General features: G+C 38.9%; 2 protein-coding genes and 1 pseudogene across 5 annotated transcripts; 1 reads left to right on the top strand and 2 right to left on the bottom strand.

Annotated features, from left to right (window-relative positions):
- Positions 1 to 475: 475 nt before the first annotated feature.
- LOC120470584 (E3 ubiquitin-protein ligase TRIM16) lies at positions 476 to 4,809 on the bottom strand. Of its 2 annotated transcripts, XM_089132904.1 has the most exons (6): positions 4,180 to 4,807; positions 3,361 to 3,456; positions 3,040 to 3,273; positions 2,420 to 2,573; positions 2,220 to 2,267; positions 476 to 1,455 (listed from the first exon to the last, which is right to left on the bottom strand). In XM_089132904.1, the coding sequence occupies exons 1-6, from the start codon at positions 4,756 to 4,758 to the stop codon at positions 833 to 835; spliced, it is 1,734 nt and encodes a 577-aa protein (XP_088989030.1). In that variant the 5' UTR covers positions 4,759 to 4,807; the 3' UTR covers positions 476 to 832. The 2 variants fall into 2 exon arrangements, with proteins under 2 accessions (XP_088989030.1, XP_088989031.1); XM_089132905.1 differs by lacking the exon at positions 2,420 to 2,573 and having other exon boundaries at positions 1,396 to 1,455; positions 4,180 to 4,809.
- A 242-nt stretch (positions 4,810 to 5,051) lies between these two features.
- LOC148978231 (piezo-type mechanosensitive ion channel component 1-like) lies at positions 5,052 to 11,490 on the top strand. 2 transcript variants are annotated; one of them, XM_089132907.1, is made up of 3 exons: positions 5,052 to 5,069; positions 10,387 to 10,606; positions 10,799 to 11,490. In XM_089132907.1, the coding sequence occupies exons 2-3, from the start codon at positions 10,476 to 10,478 to the stop codon at positions 11,049 to 11,051; spliced, it is 384 nt and encodes a 127-aa protein (XP_088989033.1). In that variant the 5' UTR covers positions 5,052 to 5,069; positions 10,387 to 10,475; the 3' UTR covers positions 11,052 to 11,490. The 2 variants fall into 2 exon arrangements, with proteins under 2 accessions (XP_088989033.1, XP_088989032.1); XM_089132906.1 differs by lacking the exon at positions 5,052 to 5,069 and having other exon boundaries at positions 10,171 to 10,606.
- A 1,731-nt stretch (positions 11,491 to 13,221) lies between these two features.
- On the bottom strand, positions 13,222 to 19,661 carry LOC148978230 (E3 ubiquitin/ISG15 ligase TRIM25-like; annotated as a pseudogene). The gene is made up of 6 exons (XR_016169192.1): positions 19,010 to 19,661; positions 16,339 to 16,434; positions 16,016 to 16,251; positions 15,393 to 15,546; positions 15,193 to 15,240; positions 13,222 to 14,094 (listed from the first exon to the last, which is right to left on the bottom strand). The product of XR_016169192.1 is annotated as an E3 ubiquitin/ISG15 ligase TRIM25-like (transcript).
- Between the last annotated feature and the right edge of the window lie 1,503 nt (positions 19,662 to 21,164).

Below are 21,164 nucleotides of genomic sequence, written 5' to 3'. Positions count from 1 at the left end.
TAGTGCTAAAAAAAAGCACAAACGCACTATTCATTCGCGAAGCGGACACGATGTGTTCATGACCCACAACGTCCCCCGCAGCCAAACACACATCTTCCACGTTAACATTTGAATCAATCTTCACTCCATGACGCCGAGTTAAATTTTCAAAAGCCATCGTGTTTGGAGTCGCCATGCTTTCCAGCAAAATGCTGGAAGCAGACTATCCTCACAAAACAAAACAAAAACTCAACAACAACAAAGAAACACAAACATAAACACTTACAAAGAAAAAAGAAAAAGTTTGAAAAGAGCACTCTTACCAGACACAATCGGCTACCACTCACATCCACACACTCCGCCCACTCACTCCCAGCATGCACTCGAGAGAGAGAGAGAGAAAGAGAGAGAGAGAGATGATGTCAATTTGTTTGACGTTGCAATAATGAGACAGAAAAGCGTTTGTGTAAATATTATTTATTTAATAATTCAATTTGTTCGTTTTTGTTTGTTTATTCAGGGTTTTTTTTTAATTATTATTAACAGTAGACAGTAGACTAACACAAAGCCCTTTTAAGAAGTAGGCCTATCAATAATAATTTATTTGTTATATTATCTGCAATAATTATGAAAACCCGTGCAGAAGGACTATCAATTTATTTATATATTCAGTTTAATATTCTATTGATTAAAGATAGGACAATATACTGTTAAAATTACTCAACCATAAACTGAACATGTTATTAATGTAATAAAGAGAAAGTAAGAGACTCTATAACATCTCAGTGTTTATGATTTATCATGCAGCTCAAAGCATTATGGGTAGAATCTCTCTACAGTGTATTCTGATTCATCAACACAGTTTCACTGATGATCCACCATAACCAAACCCAAACCCAGGATAGAGCGGCTGAGTGAATGTGGTCTGGACTGTGTGTATGAGGATCAGTGTGTCAGAGACGCTGTAGAAGGACAGAGTTCCTGCACTGTGATCCACACACACTCCTACTCTGTTATCCACACACACTCCTACTCTGTTATCCACACACACTCCTACTCTGTTATCCACACACACTCCTACTCTGTTATCCACACACACTCCTGTTCTCCTGCTGATGGGCTTTACAGGGAGTTCAGTCTGTATGTTATTGTGTCTGAATGAGTAACTGGAGGAAGAGCAGATCAAACTCCAGGACTGATCATTACATCCAAACAGACACTCTTTACCCCGTCCCTTCCTGCTGATGCTCTTATATGACACTGATATAAACACACGTCCACTCCACTCAATCTCCCAGTAACAGCGTCCACACACACTCTCTCTACACAACACCTGAGCATTATATTCATCAAATCTGTCTGGATGATCAGGATACGACTGAGGCTCTATGATAGTGACAGTAATCACTCTGTTCCTCTCAGACAGACGGATGTATTCATTCACTGTGTTCAGATCCAGATTGAGCTGATGGGAATCTGATGGAGATAAAACACATCAGAATCAGGAATTATGAATCTGTCTGATCTTTTAATCAATCTAAACTCTTCATGTTCAATATATCAGAAGTGTCTCAATATCAGAATGAGCTTTATTTCAAGTGTGTGCAAACAAACAAGGAATTTGTTGTGGTTTATATATGAAGAGTTCAGATGCAAAAGCCTCTAAATGCCATTTGAATTTTTCTTCTTTAATGATGATTTTTTATCAAACTTGTACATTTAAGTTCAGTAATTTCAGTTAAATAACAATTAATAGGTAATTATTATTGCCATTTAAGTGAAATCACTGAACTTAAATATACAAGCTTGATAAAAATGATCATTCTAGAAGAAAATTTTAAATGGCACTAAGAGGCTTTTGCATCTGAACTCTTCATATATATATTTTTTTATTATTATTTATTTATTTATTTTATTTTATTTTTTCTTGGCCAGGGAAATTATAAGTTTTACAAATTACAGATTTACAAATAACTGATTTATAGTGAATCAAGTTCAAAAATACTTTGTGTGAATTATTACCTCAATTTTTTTCAGTTGAATCAACGTTCTATATATTTCAGTGTATCTGAACTCTTTATGTTCAATATATCATCAGTGTCTCAGTTTAGCAGATATCGTGTGCAAATCATCATTTCCATGATCAACTATAAAACTCTTCTGTCATGTTTTCTTCCACTTCTCCAGGAAGAACATGAACACACTCAGAGAGTTTTCTGCTGGTTTTCTTAGTGACTTACATTGTAGGAAGTCGTTCCTGGTCCTGGGAACAATGTTGGAGAGAGTGACTGTGGAAATAACAGACATGAAGAGTGTGATTATCATGTCTAGAGAAAATGATCCCTGCATCCGTTCCTAAGACATTTCTAATATGATCTTCTCTGGCATGATCTGAGATGATGGAGGATCATTTCTGAGAGCAGGATCTCCAGGACTTTACCTCTGTCAGAGATCTTCTTCTCTTTGCAGAAATCCTCCAGTCTGTCTCTCAGCTGACGGACAGATTCTCTCACGCCATCAAAAGAGGAGAGAGAACTGAAGGGATTGTCATTGACGTCTGTAGATTCAGGAGGAGCTGAGAGAGACTGGAAACTCTACAGAAAACACAAATCAAAGCTCATCACCTCCACACTTCATCAATAACCGGCTCTACTGTCAGATGTGTGCGGCTCTTGATGATCTGCAGTAACTCTCCTCAATCCATCAGCTTCAGTCTTCTCATATTCATTATGTCACATTAGAGATGAAGATTCAACATGTTAAAGGCAAACAATTATGAAAGTACTGTCAATTCTGTTAATTTTGAGGATCATCTGATGCAACTTTGATGAATATTACTCAAACTATCATCAAGTTCACTGATTTCCCCATTATATGTGATATCAGAAAAAAGTTGAGATGTGAGTGAAGATGATCAGATGAGAGTCTGACTGATGATTATATCATAACCGAACACACAGATCAACACTTCAGTCAGAGGCTCATTCTGCTCTCATCAAATGTTTCTCTGAGTCTCTTGCTCTTGTCCACTATGATCCTGTTCTTCTGGATCTGTGTTACCTGCAGGAACCGTATGTGATCCTGTGTGTGTGAAAGCTGCTCCAGCTCAGCCTCTCTCCTCCTCAGATCATTGATCTCCTGCTCCAGTCGCTCCAGTCGTTCTTCAGCTCGACTCACTGCAGTCTTTTCCTGATCTCTGATCCGCTGTGTCGCCTCAGAGCGGCTTCTCTCAATGGAGCGGATGAGCTCAGTGAAGATCCTCTCGCTGTCCTCCACTGCTGTGTGTGCAGAGCGCTGTTAGGACACACATCACAATCACACAGTGAGCTTCAGTGAGTCCTGACTGAGACTTCTCAAACTTCTCTTCTTCTCCAGACTCACCTTATGAGACTCTACAGCCTCTCTCAGCTGCTGAAGATCTTTCTCTCTCTGCTGGATCCTCTGCTGGAACGACCTCTGCGTCTCCTTCAGCTGCTTCTGCAGCACAAACCAATAACAGAGATGCACTTTACACTCTCACTATATCATCATGAGAAGAGTTGAATCCAGTGACAGGAGAATTAATAACCAATGGCTGGAAGTTCAAACTCCTGAAGGGATGATGGATCAGTTTTACCACCATTGAACATGAATTTACATGAAGCAGAAGTTCAGTTTCACACTGCAAGCATAAGCATCATAAAAGTCAAACTGACACACAGATGGAAAGCTTCACAATGACAGAGTTTCTGCTGAATAACAGACTTGCGGATCTATATAGTTCAACTGGACTGAGTCAGATTTACTGAACAATGTCCATTTTTTAATAACCCATAACCTAGGTTGAACAATGTGCTGCACAATAAAAACATAACAATAAGACAATACAATGTAATGAATAAAAACACAAGCCAACTCAAGAAAATGTGTTTTTAACTTAGATTTAACTTTAAAAAAAGATATATATGAAGATGCAGATCTAATACAAAAGGGCAGAGCATTCTTCCACAGTCTGAACTCCTGCATTTCAGCTTCGACTTTAGAATTCATAACAATCTCTGGTCACTCTACATAATATTTGCATAATATTTTCCATTATTTTATGTCCACTTACAGTTGCTCTTCACTTCTGTGACGTCTGCAGTGTGAATGATGTTTCCTGATCATATGGTGCCAATATAAACAGTGTCAACATTATTTCATCAGTGTCTAGTTTCATACCTGTTTCTCTGTCCTCTGCGCTGCAGCTGATACAGTGTCGTGGTTTTTATGTTCGTCCATCGAACACAGCACACATATACACTTCTGGTCAGTGCGGCAGAAAACCTCGAGGAGTTTATCATGTGTTTGGCAGATCATCTCCTGCAGTCGTCCAGTGGCGTCAGTCACTTTATGAGGCTTACGGGAGAAATAATCCTCATGACGCTCAAAATGAGTCTGACAGTAAGACTCCAGACACACCAGACAGGACTTGACGGCTTTGTGTTTTCTTCCAGTACAGACGTCACACTGCACATCTCCAGCTCCAGCGTAACAGTCAGCAGGAAGTGTAGTCTTCTTCAGTTTCTCCACCAGTTCAGCCAGCATGGTGTTTTTAGCTAAAGCAGGTCTTGAACTGAAGGTCTGTCTGCACTGAGGGCAGCTGTAGACTCTCTTCTCGTCCTCCTGATCCCAGCAGTCTGTAATACAGATCTTACAGTAACTGTGTCCACAGGGAATGGCCACTGGATCCTTCAGGAGATCCAGACACACTGGACACAGGAACTCATTCTGATCCACTGAAATTCTGGCTTCTGCCATTTTACTGCATGAATACTGAGACACAAACACACAACAGCTCGACTGGACTTTAGTTTCTCTTTCTCAAACTCTTCCTGTTTCCTGGTTCTGTGTTTCAGTGACGTGTGCAAAACTTCAAACTATCAAGTCAATAAAGCATCATAAAGCCTCATTCCTGCTGAGTTCAGATTCTACAACAGTAAATGCAGAAATCTTCACTGTAAATCCTAAAGCTCAAAATAATGCATTGGTTTGAGAAGGGTAAACTTAAATTAAACAAATTTGTATGATTATTTAGAACCTTTTCCTCTGAAGTTCACAAAACTGACATTGTAAGTAATCTGAATTGTTTAATAGTTTTCAGTTTTATGAAATTGTTTCTTGAAATTTAGAGAAACTTAAATTTTACTGAAATTGGGATGGGATTTCTATCTCTCAGCATGCTATGTAAATGCTAAAATAAAGTGTTATTTATTTTTTTGTACAAGATTAATGTTAAGTGGGAGATATAGCTATGCTGATTCAGAAGAGTTTGTAATGTGGTGTTTTTTAGGGAGTTTCCATCATGGTGACGAGTGGAGCATGAGTTGGTTTGAGAACAGATGTTATATGTTCTACTCATTCAGCAATTGTAATTCTATGCTAATGCTATCAAAGCATTGTGTTACCAATTAGCATTTACTGAATTAGGTAGTTAAAATTAGCCAAGTTGAACAACTGTAAAATGCACCTCTGTGTACAGTCCCTTGAGGTGTAGCGTACTGTGCTGAGTGGATGCTGGAGCGGCGGGATGGGATGTGTGTGATCCTGTGGGTCGAGTTTGCTTCCACCTGCACTAGTTTACGGTCTTCAGCTGTTGAATGACTTGTTGTCCCAAGTCTGTTGTGTTGGTCAGCATGAGTAGAAAGTGTCAGTGGAACGTGTCGTTACACTTTGTGGAAACATCTGTGTCCTCCCCAGGATGATTAACTGACCCTTTGAGAAGTCCTCGGTCACCTTCAAGCAGAAGGTTTGGTTTTGCCGGGCAGGTCAGATATTCATAGGGGAAAGAATCATTTCACTGATGACGCTCCATTACGTGCGAGACTCCTGAATAACTTCTGAATGACCGTGCAATAATTGCAAACTTATTTTATGCCTCTAGGAGAAAATGTATTTTAGTTGACAGAGAAGTGGATAATTATCATCATGTTTCTGCAAAGAAGAAAGGTCAATTAAACTGAGTGATAATGGTCAGATCTGCTGTTGCAGTTGAACTCACACAGTCTGCTGTGTTGTGAGCATTATAACACAAGTCTGCTGGGGAAGTCTCTTTAACGTTTTATTAACAAAGTTTGGAAGAAGCACATCAGATAATTAACCCTAATTAACACAGGAACCACATTCAGTTAATCAACTCTGAACTCTGAACATTATATATACAGCAGAGTTCATTGACAGTTTATCAGCATCCCTCCACCACCCCCATCTCCTCAGTTCTAAATCCAGCTAAAACCAGCCAAGGCTGGTTGGCTGGTTTTGGCTGGTCTCCCAGCCTGGTTAGTTGGTTTATCAGGCTGGTTTTAGAGGGGTTTTGAACACTTTTTCAGCTGGTCAGGCTGGTCTTAGCTGGTCAAGTTGGTAGCCAGGCTGGGAGACCAGCTTGACCAGCTAAGCCAGGCTGGGTGACCAACTAAAACCAGCTACTTCCAGCTTAAGCCAACTAAGACCAGCCAACCAGCCTAGGCTAGTTTTAGCTGGATTTTTCAGCAGGGCAGCTCTAACTATTCCAAGCACAACCGGGGGGATTACTCTGGGTTTGGGCCAAATTTCCCTGCTCGGAGCCTATCCCGGACAGCATGGCAAATACACATAATCTTTACTCTACTTAATTATATGTAAGTGTGAACTTGTGAATCTTGTTTACAAATGTGTCTATGTGGGATGCATCTGTAGCTGCGTTTTCCACCGCATGAACCTTCCCCAGGAACTAGGGACTATGGGCTGGTACTCGGTGCAGGAGCGTGCTGTTAGTGCGTTCATATATTATGATGTGTTTCCAGTGAATAACTGATTCGCGGCTGTACAACAAACACATACTTAATATTTTTACTATTTTTTGCGCGTCGCCTAAAATGTCTATTTTGTGCAGCCACTGCGCATGAAGATTGGTGTTTATCAGGAAGCAGCAGAAGCTCAAATGCCTGTTAGCGACTTGAAGCAGAGCAAGTGCCGCACAGCAGTCTCCTAACGCACCATGTAAACAGGTTAGGGCTTTCACTTTTCACTGATGTGGTACATATAACAGCACAGCGATCATTTCCACACCGAATCTATTTCTGCTGTGCTGCAAATGCTGGTGGTCAAAATGATAAAGATTGACCTGAAAATGTAGTAATTTCACCATAAATGCATTTTATTAAATACAAATGTAGTAATCTCACCATAAATGCACAATTAATCAAGGAAAACTACAATTTACTTCAACCAGGGCGACAGAATGAACAACACTCGTCTCAATCGTGGAGGTGGAAAAACAAGTTATTTGTGACATGCAAGATCTATTGTTTTAAAATTAAAATGCAAAAGAAAAGGCAAGTCGGCTGCTTTTGTCAATTTCAAGTTTTAATTTAAATTATTTGCGATTTTAATATAGTGAATATTTGACCACTTGCTTGAGCAACTTGTAATGCATGGATTATTTAATAGTGAACTACCACTTTTGTCTGTGCGCTATTACTTACTAGTTCGTTAATCAGAGTTTCTTGTTAATTAATAATAGTTACTGGATTGTTAATATTGTGTTACTCATTAGTTCTTGTGTAGTTATTCATTAACGAAGGAACCGTATTCTAAAGTGTTACCAACTGTTTTTATAGATAAAACTATTTACATTCGGCAATCATGAAAACAAATCTCAGATAACGGTTGACTAGGTAACAATGTGTAATTAGACCAAAGGTTCATTTTGTGCCGGAGTTCTCCTTTAATAATTTCAGATTGAATTTAGAAATATAGAGCAGATAGTAGTTGATGGTTGTTTGAACAAGATATTTGATATGTGAAACCATTTATTTTTATATTTGAAACTAATATGATTATTAATTTGCAGAAATTTCGTTTAGGGCCATTTGTCCGACTGTGGCTACTTCTTTTTAGACCAATTACAAAAAAAAAAAAATGTGTATTTAGAAATGTTGCATAGAGCAATGACATTTAAATTGACACAATTAAGGAATAGAGTTTGCTTTCCAGGAACAAAAGAGCAAAGAAATAGACACACATCATCAGATATGTACTGTTGTGAAAAATATGCAATTGTCCTGTTACAGGGATGGCTTTGGTGTGTTGAACACTTCTGTATTATAATCAACCACACTTGTGACTGATTTAAGAAAGTGGAAAAAAACACTCAAGAAAGTGGTCTATAAAGACAAACAGTCTTTCTAAGGTGCTGTTTACACCTGGCCACTTCATGCGTTTTCTGTGATGGACAGCTATCCGATCGTGAAAAGATGCCCTCCGAAACGCATTCGAGACGGATTTGAATCCGATCGCTCACACTACTTCAGGAGGAGGTCTGGGCCGCATTCCAGACAAAACTGGACAAGTGTAAATGCATCTGGTTGTTGAACCACATATGTAAATTTTACTCCAAAAATGTTAAAAAATAAACGAGTGAGAGCGTGTTATATAGGCTATATATCATGTTATAGTCAGATATGACGATGCTACTGCAACACGCATTACTGCTAGGGGTGGGAGAAAAGCTCGATGCATCGTGATTAATGATGATTAATAGGTGATTCAGATCCCTAACCTCCCTAACCTTATGTTATGTAAAATAGATGGAAATTGTAGTAAAAGAGCAATAGTAACATCTCGCTTTCTTTAAGGCGTTCTCTCTCATCCTCCGGACCGTTCTTTGCTCTCGTCTTCAGTACGGTCTTCCTCCTGTTTCTGCAGTGAATTGCGCTCAATATAACCTGAGTGCATTTGAGAACCACGTGTTTACGCTGCGATCGCGCCGTGGGCCAGCAGCAGGATTTGCATCGTCTACTTCCTTTACTTCTAAAGCAATCGCATAGTCAGTAGCGGAGTGGCAATAGGGAGATAGGGAGTTTTCCCGGTGGGCCGGTAGTGCCGCGAGGGCCGGCCCGGTCTGATAAAATGTATTTAGCCTATTGGAAGTTCGCCATGGACCAAGCTAAGGGAAGAAAACATTTTTTTTTTTTTTTACATTTTCTGTAACGGAGCATATATTTGCACTAAGTGCCTGTCTTTACAGCAAAACGACACCCGTCTTGAAGCAGCCTCAGTGGCGTAACGTTAGGTCGTAGGGTGTGAAGTATGAAAGCAGCTTTTTTATGCGCTGAACGCGAGTTCGAATCCGCCTTGCCGAACTCTCTCTTCTCCCTTTTCCCAACACAGATATGTAAAGATGCAAAACCAAACATTAAGGTGTCTAGCATTATATTTTGCCAACGAACTAAAATTGAAACCATGAATATGGCGTTGCGCCATTATAATAACTGACATTAGCATTCAGTTTGTGCTGCGTGATTACTTTGCTCACGCGATCGCATGGTCAGGCTGCTGGTGTTTTCTCCTAAATAAAAGCTCAAGGGTTTATTTCTTGCAAGTGAAGAAATTAGGACAAAAGTATTTTAATTTTCCTACATTATAGTGTAATGAAAGTTAAAATATACTTTTGAAATACTCATTTTCATTTACATAGTACATTTAGGCTATAAATGGATTTTACAGTACGTCATAGGAATAATTATAGATCATTATTACATTATTATAATAATTGTTCGGCATCCTAAAACACCATTGATAATGTAATGCAGACTGACTCTCATAACTAAAAAGATGTTTGAGCCCTCATTATTGTCCTGGTACAAATTAATGTTTTTTCTTTGTTCAACGAGCAGTTCATGGGTTGAAGCTCTTAATTTCGATCTCTCAGAGAGCACGAGATTGATGCATTTAACCTTAAAATGTCCAAAATTTTCTTGCGGGGGAGCATGCCCCCGAACCCCCCTAGAGGCACAGAGTCCCCCCAACATAGTTTTAGAAATTACTATGGGAAAGAACGACCATTTATGAACTTTACTCCAGCATACTAGTACAACAAAGTTCCTTTTAAATCAGTAAAATTGTAAATGTTATCTGCTATTAAAATCATAGCGTGGTCTACGAAATTTCCCGGTAGATTTTTTGGTCCCACTCCGCCCCTGCGCATAGTTATAATCGGTCTGTCCTTTGTATGAGAGCCAATGTGTGGGTGTGTGTGCGCTGCATTAGCTCGATTTTGCTGTACATCTGTTCTTGAACTCTATTGTGTGAATAGAGTTATACTACCATAGTATGTATTTTTTCCTACTATGGTAGTCAATGGGGATTGAGATCTGTTTGATTAAAACATTCTTCCAAATATCTTCCTTTATGTTCAGCAGAACAAATAAACACATAGAGGTTTGGAACAACATGAGGGCGAGTAAATGATGATAGAATTTTCATTTTTGGGTGAACTATCCCTTTAAGAGGAATCTCTTCATTGTTTTTCTGCATAAAAGCGTCTGCTAAATGAACTCTTGTAAATGAAGGTCATTAGATCATCAGATCTGCAGGATGTTTTCGTGACTTTAACAGAATCATTCACAGAGCGTTCCAGAGGCTCGGATGACGGTCATCTCCAGTTCTTCCGTCCTCTGTCCGTCAAACTGCAGCGGGGGAACGGCAGCTCCGCAGGGATGGGCTCGCAGTGGTGGGTGGTGGAAGAGTGTTTTCCTGAGTCTCCAGCCAGAACATGCCAGAGTATTGAGATGGTGGTGTTCAATGATAAAGTCAGCCCATCCAGTGTGGGCTTCCTAGCCGGATATGGGTGAGTTTAAGACATTTTTACAATATCCCGATCATGTCTGGTACGTAACTTAGATACATCCCAGCAAACAAATTTAGGTTCTGGGAACGTTAGTTTTTGGTTCCCAGAACGTTCCTAGAACATCTTGCATCTGTTGATTTAAATCTGAAATCTATCCATCCTCTTGTCGTTTTCTCTCCTGTCGCGCTGCAGCATTGTGGGTCTGTACATGTCCGTAGTGCTGGTCATTGGTAAGTTTGTGCGGGAATTCTTCACAGGCATCTCTCGATCCATCATGTACGAGGAGCTGCCGTGTGTGGACCGCGTGCTCAAACTGTGCAATGACATCTTTGTTGTGCGAGAGGCTGGAGAGATGGAGATGGAAGAGCAACTGTTTGACAAGCTCATCTTCCTGTACCGCTCACCTGAGACCATGATCAAAATGACCCACCAAAAGAATGAGTAGCTTTCATTTATGACAAAAGATCAACCTCTGAACATCTCAGAAGGACAATATTGTATGAAAGCAGCGTCTGCTATAAGGCATAAGCAGAAAGTCTTTTATACATTGTACTGCAGTAGTAAGAAATATGATGTGCATTTCCATCGATCCATGAGGAGGTTTTGAAGTCATGTACTGCATAATCTGAAAAGAGCATCAATGTAAAAATAAATCATATATACAAGAATGATAAAGACTGTATGAAATGATTTATGCTTAATTGACTTCACTAGTGGTATTTCAATATTTACACAATGCATGAGTATTTCATCTTCAATGTTTCAATGAGGTTTTCTTTAATCAGTTAGACAGTTTCATATGTTGTAATATTATGCTGTCATTCCATATGATGTACTAGTCGGTGTGTATAGTGATTCATATAATAAACCATGGCATGTGGAAACAACTTGTATTGCATCTTGTTGCTTAGCTGGAAAGATCTCATTGAACATTAAGACTTCTTCTTATTATAGAAATCTTTAGTCTGGAGGAATTAAATGAGCGATATTAAACGAGTAGGTGTGTGATGCGGCTCTACACGGCTACGAGTGTGATGTGCATTTATACAGTTCGACACACAAGTGTGTAAATAAATAAGAAACAACAACAGTGTCTTTAAAACACTCTTTTGTGCAGAAATACTTCCTTCCGCCACGGATTAAAACCTTAAATTTAACAGTTGAGCTCAAGCCTCCGTTACTAATTCATAAATGCCACATCAGGACTAGTAATGAAGGAACGTTGAGTCATTTCATTTACCACACCTCAAAACATTGTTCAGATGATTTATTTCAAGACGTTTATCAAGTTTTTGTCATTAAAACACTCTTGGACTAATTTCATCCGCATAATCCCATGCTCCGTTACTAATGCCAAAACGCCATTCTAGAGTTACTCGCTGCTCATGCTCACTTGAAAACCTCAAACACAACGTCACCGGAGGATTGAGCCATTGATGCTGGGACACACACACACCGCTGAACACGCATTAAATTTGGGCATAATCAGTCATGATCAGTGGATTAATGCAGTTATTAGAGAGAGAGAGAGAGAGAGAGAGAAAGAGAGATGTTATCAATTTGTTGTAATTAATCAATTATTTATTTTGTTCTATTATTGACAGTAGACTAGCCTAAAAAATGAAACACAAAGCCCTTTTAAGAAGTAGGCCTATCAATAATAATTTATTTGTTATATTATCTGCAATAATTATGAAAACCTGTGCAGCTGGACGATCAATTCATTTATATATTCAGTTTAATAAACTATGGATTAAAGATATGACTATATACTTTATATATTTCAATTAAACTGTATGTTTCCATTGATTGTGAAGTTAGGCATCAGATATTGCAGATCAAGCGCATGGGGCCACATGTTTTTTCTTGTTAATATTAATAATTAATAATAATTCATTACATTTATATAGCGCCTTTCTGGACACACAAAGCGCTTCACATAGAGAGGGTAATCTCCTCAACCACCACCAGAATAAACCATCCACCTGGATGATGCGACGGCAGCCATATTGCGCCAGAACGCTCACCACACACCAGCTTACTGGTGGAGAGGAGACAGTGATGAAGCCAATTGATATATATGGGGATGATTAGGAGGCCATGATGGACAGAGGCCACTGGGCAAATTTGTCCAGGATGCCGGGGTTATACCACTACTTTAGATTTTTAATGACCACAGAGAGTCAGGACCTCGGTTTAACGTCTCATCCGAAGGACGGTGCTGTTTTTTGACAGTATAGTATCCCCATTACTATACTGGGGCGTTAGGACCCACACAGACCACAGGGTGAGCGCCCCCTGCTGGCCTCACTAACACCTCTTCCAGCAGCAACCTGGCTTTCTCAGAAGGTCTCCCATCCAGGTACTAACCAGGCTCAGCTCTGCTTAGCTTCAGTGGGCAACCAGTCTTGGGCTACAGGGTGATATGGCTGCTGGCAAATGAATTGTATGAACTGAATCCTATTTTCCGATATTACAGTCAACTACGCGCAGTCATATGGAGCTGTAATGCGGTCAAACCTGCCGGAACTACTTTAGGCGTGCGTTTCCCTGAAAATAATTGCACATCTTAGAGCGTTCGTCAACCAATCAGATTCAAGTATTCAACGGCCCTGTAGTGTAACACTTTTTATTTTACTTTTCATGAATGAACAAAAGAGGAAAGAAACACACACACAATCTCTTATATGTACATATACATCCGCATACACATTTACACAAGACACACACATAAGAGATAATGACACAAAACAACATTTAAATGATTGAGTTTAGCGGGGAATATTATATCAGCTTCAAGATCACACTTACTCAACCATAATCTGAACATGTTATTAATGTAATAAAGAGAAAGTAAGAGACTCTATAACATCTCAGTGTTTATGATTTATCATGCAGCTCAAAGCATTATGGGTAGAATCTCTCTACAGTGTATTCTGATTCATCAACACAGTTTCACTGATGATCCACCATAAACCCAAAACCCAGGATAGAGCGGCTGAGTGAATGTGGTCTGGACTGTGTGTATGAGGATCAGTGTGTCAGAGACGCTGTAGAAGGACAGAGTTCCTGCACTGTGATCCACATACACTCCTACTCTGTCATCCACACACACTCCTGTTCTCCTGCTGATGGGCTTTACAGGGAGTTTAGTCTTTATGTTATTGTGTCTGAATGAGTAACTGGAGGAAGAGCAGAACAAACTCCAGGACTGATCATTAGATCCAAACTCACACTCTCATCACCCCGTCCCTTCCTGCTGATGCTCTTATATGACACTGATATACACACCCATCCACTCCACTCAATCTCCCAGTAACAGCGTCCACACACACTCTCTCTACACAACACCTGCCACACATCATCAAATCTGTCTGGATGATCAGGATACGACTGTGCTGGGAAAGTGAGAGTAATCACTCTGTTCCTCTCAGACAGACGGATGTATTCATTCACTGTGTTCAGATCCAGATTGAGCTGATGGGAATCTGATGGAGATAAAACACATCAGAATCAGGAATTATGAATCTGTCTGATCTTTAAATCGATCTAAACTCTTCATGTTCAATATATCAGCAGTGTCTCAGTACAGTATATATGTATATACAGCTATATATATTGAGAGTTCAAATTGTTCTCCTGAGCGCTCATGCTGAACAATGGCTGTAAACACAGTCTATATCATTCTATATCATTGATGATATATTGAACATAAAGAGTTCAGCTACACTAAAAACAAGTAACGTTGATTCAACTGAAATAATAATAATAATAATAATATTTCACACAAAGTATTTTTAACTTGATTCACTATAAATCAGTAATGTGTTTGAACTTATAATTTCCCTTGCCAAGGAATATATATACTGTATATATATATATATATATATATATTCCTTATATTCTGTATATATATATATATATATATATATATATATATATATTAGGGCTGTGCAAAAATTAATTGCGATTAATCGCATCCAAAATAAAAGTCTGTGTTTACATAATATATTTGTGTGTGCCGAATATAATTATTTTGTATATATAAATACACACACATGCATGTATATATTTAAGAAAATATTTATATTTATATAATATAGATTATGTATTTATAAATATATACAGAATTTAAGCGCAGATAATTCTTAAATATATACATGCATGCATAGGTATTTATATATACAAAATAATTATATACAGCACACACAAATATATTATGTAAACATGCAGACTTTTATTTTGGATGAGATTAATCGCAATTAACTTTTGCACAGCCCTAATATATATATATATATATATAAATTCAAACCAATTACTAATTTATAGTGAATCAAGTTAAAAATACTTTGTGTGAATTATTATTATTATTTCTTTTTCCAGGTAAATCAACGTTATTTATTTTTCAGTGTATCTGAACTCTTTATGTTCAATATATCATCAGTGTCTCAGTTTAGCAGATATCCTGTGCAAATCATCATTTCCATGATCAACTATAAAACTCTTCTGTCATGTTTTCTTCCACTTCTCCAGGAAGAACATGAACACACTCAGAGAGTTTTCTGCTGGTTTTCTTAGTGACTTACATTGTAGGAAGTCGTTCCTGGTCCTGGGAACAATGTTGGAGAGAGTGACTGTGGAAATAACAGACATGAAGAGTGTGATTATCATGTCTAGAGAAAATGATCCCTGCATCCGTTCCTAAGACATTTCTAATATGATCTTCTCTGGCATGATCTGAGATGATGGAGGATCATTTCTGAGAGCAGGATCTCCAGGACTTTACCTCTGTCAGAGATCTTCTTCTCTTTGCAGAAATCCTCCAGTCTGTCTCTCAGCTGACGGACAGATTCTCTCACGCCATCAAAAGAGGAGAGAGAACTGAAGGGATTGTCATTGACGTCTGTAGATTCAGGAGGAGCTGAGAGAGACTGGAAACTCTACAGAAAACACAAATCAAAGCTCATCACCTCCACACTTCATCAATAACCGGCTCTACTGTCAGATGTGTGCGGCTCTTGATGATCTGCAGTAACTCTCCTCAATCCATCAGCTTCATTCTTCTCATATTCATTATGTCACATTAGAGATGAAGATTCAACATGTTAAAGGCAAACAATTATGAAAATACTGTCAATTCTGTTAATTTTGAAGATCATCTGATGCAACTTTGATGAATATTACTCAAACTGCCACCATCAAGTTCACTGATTTCCCCATTATATGTGATATCAGAAAAAAGTTGAGATGTGAGTGAAGATGATCAGATGAGAGTCTGACTGATGATTATATCATAACCGAACACACAGATCAACACTTCAGTCAGAGGCTCATTCTGCTCTCATCAAATGTTTCTCTGAGTCTCTTGCTCTTGTCCACTATGATCCTGTTCTTCTGGATCTGTGTTACCTGCAGGAACCGTATGTGATCCTGTGTGTGTGTGAAAGCTGCTCCAGCTCAGCCTCTCTCCTCCTCAGATCATTGATCTCCTGCTCCAGTCGCTCCAGTCGTTCTTCAGCTCGACTCACTGCAGTCTTTTCCTGATCTCTGATCCGCTGTGTCGCCTCAGAGCGGCTTCTCTCAATGGAGCGGATGAGCTCAGTGAAGATCCTCTCGCTGTCCTCCACTGCTGTGTGTGCAGAGCGCTGTTAGGACACACATCACAATCACACAGTGAGCTTCAGTGAGTCCTGACTGAGACTTCTCAAACTTCTCTTCTTCTCCAGACTCACCTTATGAGACTCTACAGCCTCTCTCAGCTGCTGAAGATCTTTCTCTCTCTGCTGGATCCTCTGCTGGAACGACCTCTGCGTCTCCTTCAGCTGCTTCTGCAGCACAAACCAATAACAGAGATGCACTTTACACTAGGGCTGCAACTAACGATTATTTTGATAATCGATTAATCGGACGATTATTTTTTCGATTAATCGATTAATCGGATAAAACAATTATATTCCATTTTTTTGTTTATTATAACAAAATAAAACCCTAAAAACCACACTCTTTTGTGTGTTAAACAATCTACTTAATACAGACAACTTCATTATAAAGAAAAACAACAAATAAAAAATATATATATGACCATAACCTATGACAAAAATGCTATTGTAAACTAGATTAGTGGATAACTCAGCAAAACTTAGCCTAGAAATATCACAAGTGCACAATATAATTTTATAAAATCTGAACATTTAGTGAAAAAACATTCCTTAGTGGGGAACAAATAAGAGACAATAAGTGTAGCACTAACTCTGGTAAAACGTACACATTGCTCTTTGTATTGTTCTTATACATTCATGAAAAACATCGTAAAAATCAGACGCACAGCTGTTTTAAATGTAAAGCACAGCTGTTTAGTGAGGAAGCAAAATATAATAGATAGGACAGAACAAGAAAGGCTATTAATAAGCTTTCATTGCGCAAAAGTATTATGACATGATCATGAAAGAGCTGCACAAAGTGCTTATGCGCATCGCGAGCGCTGAATGATGCGCTTGAAGCAACACGGAGTCACAGGGCGGCGCGCAGCTCTTCAGTGTCCGCCGCATTAAAGGGTTAGTTCACCCAAAAATGAAAATTCTGTCAGTATTTACTCACCCTCATGTTGTTCCAACCCCGTAAGACCTTCGTTCATCTTCGGAACACAAATTAAGATATTTAAGATATTAAGATCGCTCCTGCATACTAGTCCATAGGCTTCTTGAGGGAATGACTCTTGCTGTCCACGAAAAGTCATTAAAGACATCGTTAAAATAGTCCAAGTGACTACAGGGGCTCAATCTTAAGTTTATCAAACGACGAGAACACTTTTGTGAGCAAAAAAACAACAAAAATAACGACTTTATTTCAACTATTCACTTCCTTCTCCATGAGCCTGTAAGTCAGTTAACGTAGTGTGATTGCGTAGAGCTACGTCACACGTAGGCTCACTATTGGCCGACGCTGGTCATGTGTGTGATGCGTGTGACGTACAATAACAGAAGCTTACGCTAAAACTAGTAACCTGACTCGCGCAGAGGGAGAAATAAACGAATAGTTGAAATAAAGTCGTTATTTTTGTTGTTTTTTTGCGCACAAAAGTGTTCTCGTCGTTTGATAAACTTAAGATTGAGCCCCTGTAGTCACTTGGACTATTTTAACGATGTCTTTAATGACTTTTCGTGGACAGCAAGAGTCATTCCCTCAAGAAGCCTATGGACTGTATGCAGGAGTGATCTTAATATCTTAAATATCTTAATTTGTGTTCCGAAGATGAACGAAGGTCTTACGGGGTTGTAACAACATGAGGGTGAGTAAATACTGACAGAATTTTCATTTTTGGGTGAACTAACCCTTTAAAGTTAAAAGCACCAAGGAAAGAGAAAGACATATTGACTGTGTATTATACAGTATCTATGCAATAGTTTATTAAGCCTTTTCTTTTAACAGTTTTAAATTTCATTTAGGCTACTGTGCACGTGAAGAACAATTATACTGCGCCGACTCTACTATAGTGTTGTGATCTAACAGACACTCAGTAGAAAGTGATTAAGTTACAGCAATAAAAGTCTAGCAAGATAGAAAAACCATCATATACCTTTATCTACGGATCAATTATAATAATAACATTGAATCATCTTGGAAAGAGATCATCATGTTAACTGTTGTAACGCGACGCGCTGTTTGAACACCGAATAGAGAATGACTGACAGCCGCAGTGGAGGGAAAAGCTTAGGTTAACTTGAATTTAATGACTTAAATATACATTTCTATCTCACATTATACAACTACTATGGCTTCATAAAGTATACACGATTAACGTAGGTCACCTATTTTGGTTTCAAAACGGCGAATTTGCCGAAAGGTGAATGATTTTCGTGTATGCTGCATATTGATAGCGGTTTCCTGATGCCCGCAAATTAGTTCAAACTCACGGAATCAAGAGCGCGCATGCGAGACAGAAGATAATGTGCTCCAAACCGTCCGTGTTGCGCGCGCGAGACAGGGTAGAGCGGCGAGGGAGAGAGACTGCATGTGCGCCTCATGAAGCGCATGTAAGAAGCGCATGTTCCATGTAAACAATCCCCGTGACGTAATCAGACCAACTAATCGATAATGACATTCGTTGACAACGATTTTCATAATCGATTATAATCGATTTTATCGATTAGTTGTTGCAGCCCTACTTTACACTCTCACTATATCATCATGAGAAGAGTTTCTTTTGTTAAGTTTGTGTTGATCAGTGTTTACGGTGTATTTTCACCATATTTTCTGTTAAATGTGAAGCACAAATCCGCTCAGCGGTGAAAGTCGACTTACAGCTGCTCTTCTGTGACGTCTGCAGTGTGAATGATGTTTCCTGATCATATGGTGCCAATATAAACAGTGTCAACATTATTTCATCAGTGTCTAGTTTCATACCTGTTTCTCTGTCCTCTGCGCTGCAGCTGATACAGTGTCGTGGTTTTTATGTTCGTCCATCGAACACAGCACACATATACACTTCTGGTCAGTGCGGCAGAAAACCTCGAGGAGTTTATCATGTGTTTGGCAGATCATCTCCTGCAGTCGTCCAGTGGCGTCAGTCACTTTATGTGGCTTACGGGAGAAATAATCCTCATGACGCTCAAAATGAGTCTGACAGTAAGACTCCAGACACACCAGACAGGACTTGACGGCTTTGTGTTTTCTTCCAGTACAGACGTCACACTGCACATCTCCAGCTCCAGCGTAACAGTCAGCAGGAAGTGTAGTCTTCTTCAGTTTCTCCACCAGTTCAGCCAGCATGGTGTTTTTAGCTAAAGCAGGTCTTGAACTGAAGGTCTGTCTGCACTGAGGGCAGCTGTAGACTCTCTTCTCGTCCTCCTGATCCCAGCAGTCTGTAATACAGATCTTACAGTAACTGTGTCCACAGGGAATGGCCACTGGATCCTTCAGGAGATCCAGACACACTGGACACAGGAGCTCATCCTGAGAAAATCTGGCTTCTGCCATTTTACTGCATGAGACACACAAACACACAACAGCTCGACTGCACTTTAGTTTCTCTTTCTCAAACTCTTCCTGTTTCCTGGTTCTGTGTTTCAGTGACGTGTGTAAAACTTCAAACTATCAAGTCAATAAAGCATCATAAAGCCTCATTCCTGCTGAGTTCAGATTCTACAACAGTAAATGCAGAAATCTTCACTGTAAACCCAAAAGCTCAAAATAATTAATCATAATTAATTAAACGCCGATCCAATTGCGCTGAACTGTGCAGAATCTCATATGGTCCGTTTCCAGAAGAAACACAAACACAAACCGTTTACTTCTCTTCAATATGTACATAGCCTACTGTTCGCGCTCACATTATCACCTTATTCACATCTCACCAGCGCACTTGGATCGGCGTTCGTAGATCGACTGGTAGAGACTATTTTTCAAAGATGGCTTCTTCCTGTATTCGCGAAGTTGACTGTGTGTATAAAATATCTTCTTATTAAACTGTATGGACACTGACAAAGTTCTCAATGCTTCGGTTTGAATGTAGGGACCCTTATTATGCTGTCGTGTTAGTGTGGGGCTATTTTGAACCTTGTTAGTGGTAATAACAAGCGATTTTTATTTGTCATTACTCTATGCCCTATATACTAGCATTATACTAGCGTTATAAGCTAAACTATTTTTAGAGATAAAACTATTTACATTCGACAATCATGAAAACAAATCTCAGATAACGGTTGACTAGGTAACAATGTATAATTTGACTAAAGTTTCATTTTGCGCCGGAGTTGTCCTTTAACATCTCTGTGTCTATGATCTTCCACTGAAACACTGTGTTTTAATACAAATAGCTTATTATCACTAATGACACAGGCTCAGATAACAGCTTCTAGCTGACATTGAATGAGAGAGAGACTGAGGAATTCAGGACTGGTACTGCACGCTCATAAACTTCTAACATCAAACTTTATCTCATCGTTTAACTCTATTCCAACTTAAGGCATCTTTGCCAGAAATTACATAAGGTTTCAAATAAACATTATTTACATTTGTCTTTTGCCCACATCAGGGAATTAAGGCATTACTAATTTTCACTCAGATTGAGTCTCTTTGCACTGGCAGTTTTCAGCCACAGTACACATCAGATTCAGATAAGCAAACTGTTTCAAACTTATCTTTTGAAAGAAAAACATCAGCTTCTAGTTCTTTCATGGTCAACTCTTCAAGCTGTTTGTTTAATCAGCATTTAGCTGCTTCTGCTTATTTGATCGTACATATAAATCATGTTTCTAGTTCTCAATAACTTTTCATATTTGACTTAAGTTTCTCCAATTAGGATTCACACTAACTTTGACAAGTTTAACACTCTCTGCTTATGATACATCTGTTGCATCATCCGTTAGATTAGTGTCTCTTAATCTTCATTATTATTGACAGATTTTCATAAGCCGCATCGAAATGCTCAAAATATTCTAAGTTGTTTTCACAAAGTTTCTTGACTACTTTGGTCACACTTGTCCTGGGAAATTATCCCTGACCCAAATTATCAAAATTTTATAAAACAATATCTTACTTCAATGTCAATCAACCTTAC

The sequence above is a fragment of the Pimephales promelas genome, chromosome 7 (assembly GCF_988280905.1).
Source record: "Pimephales promelas chromosome 7, fPimPro1.hap1.1, whole genome shotgun sequence".
Taxonomy (NCBI): Eukaryota; Metazoa; Chordata; class Actinopteri; order Cypriniformes; family Leuciscidae; genus Pimephales; species Pimephales promelas.
Note: the sequence above shows the minus strand (reverse complement) of the source record. Positions and strands in the feature narration are given on the sequence as shown.

Coding starts and splice junctions, on each gene's coding strand:
- LOC120470584 (XM_089132904.1), bottom strand. CDS start 4,758: ATGGCAGAAGCCAGAATTTCAGTGGATCAGAATGAGTTCCTGTGTCCA. Junction 2,574..3,039: donor ATCACATACGGTTCCTGCAG/GTAACACAGATC, acceptor TGTTTTCTGTAG/AGTTTCCAGTCTCTCTCAGC. Junction 2,268..2,419: donor GAAGAAGATCTCTGACAGAG/GTAAAGTCCTGG, acceptor TTATTTCCACAG/TCACTCTCTCCAACATTGTT.
- LOC148978231 (XM_089132906.1), top strand. CDS start 10,323: ATGAAGGTCATTAGATCATCAGATCTGCAGGATGTTTTCGTGACTTTA. Junction 10,607..10,798: donor GGCTTCCTAGCCGGATATGG/GTGAGTTTAAGA, acceptor GTCGCGCTGCAG/CATTGTGGGTCTGTACATGT.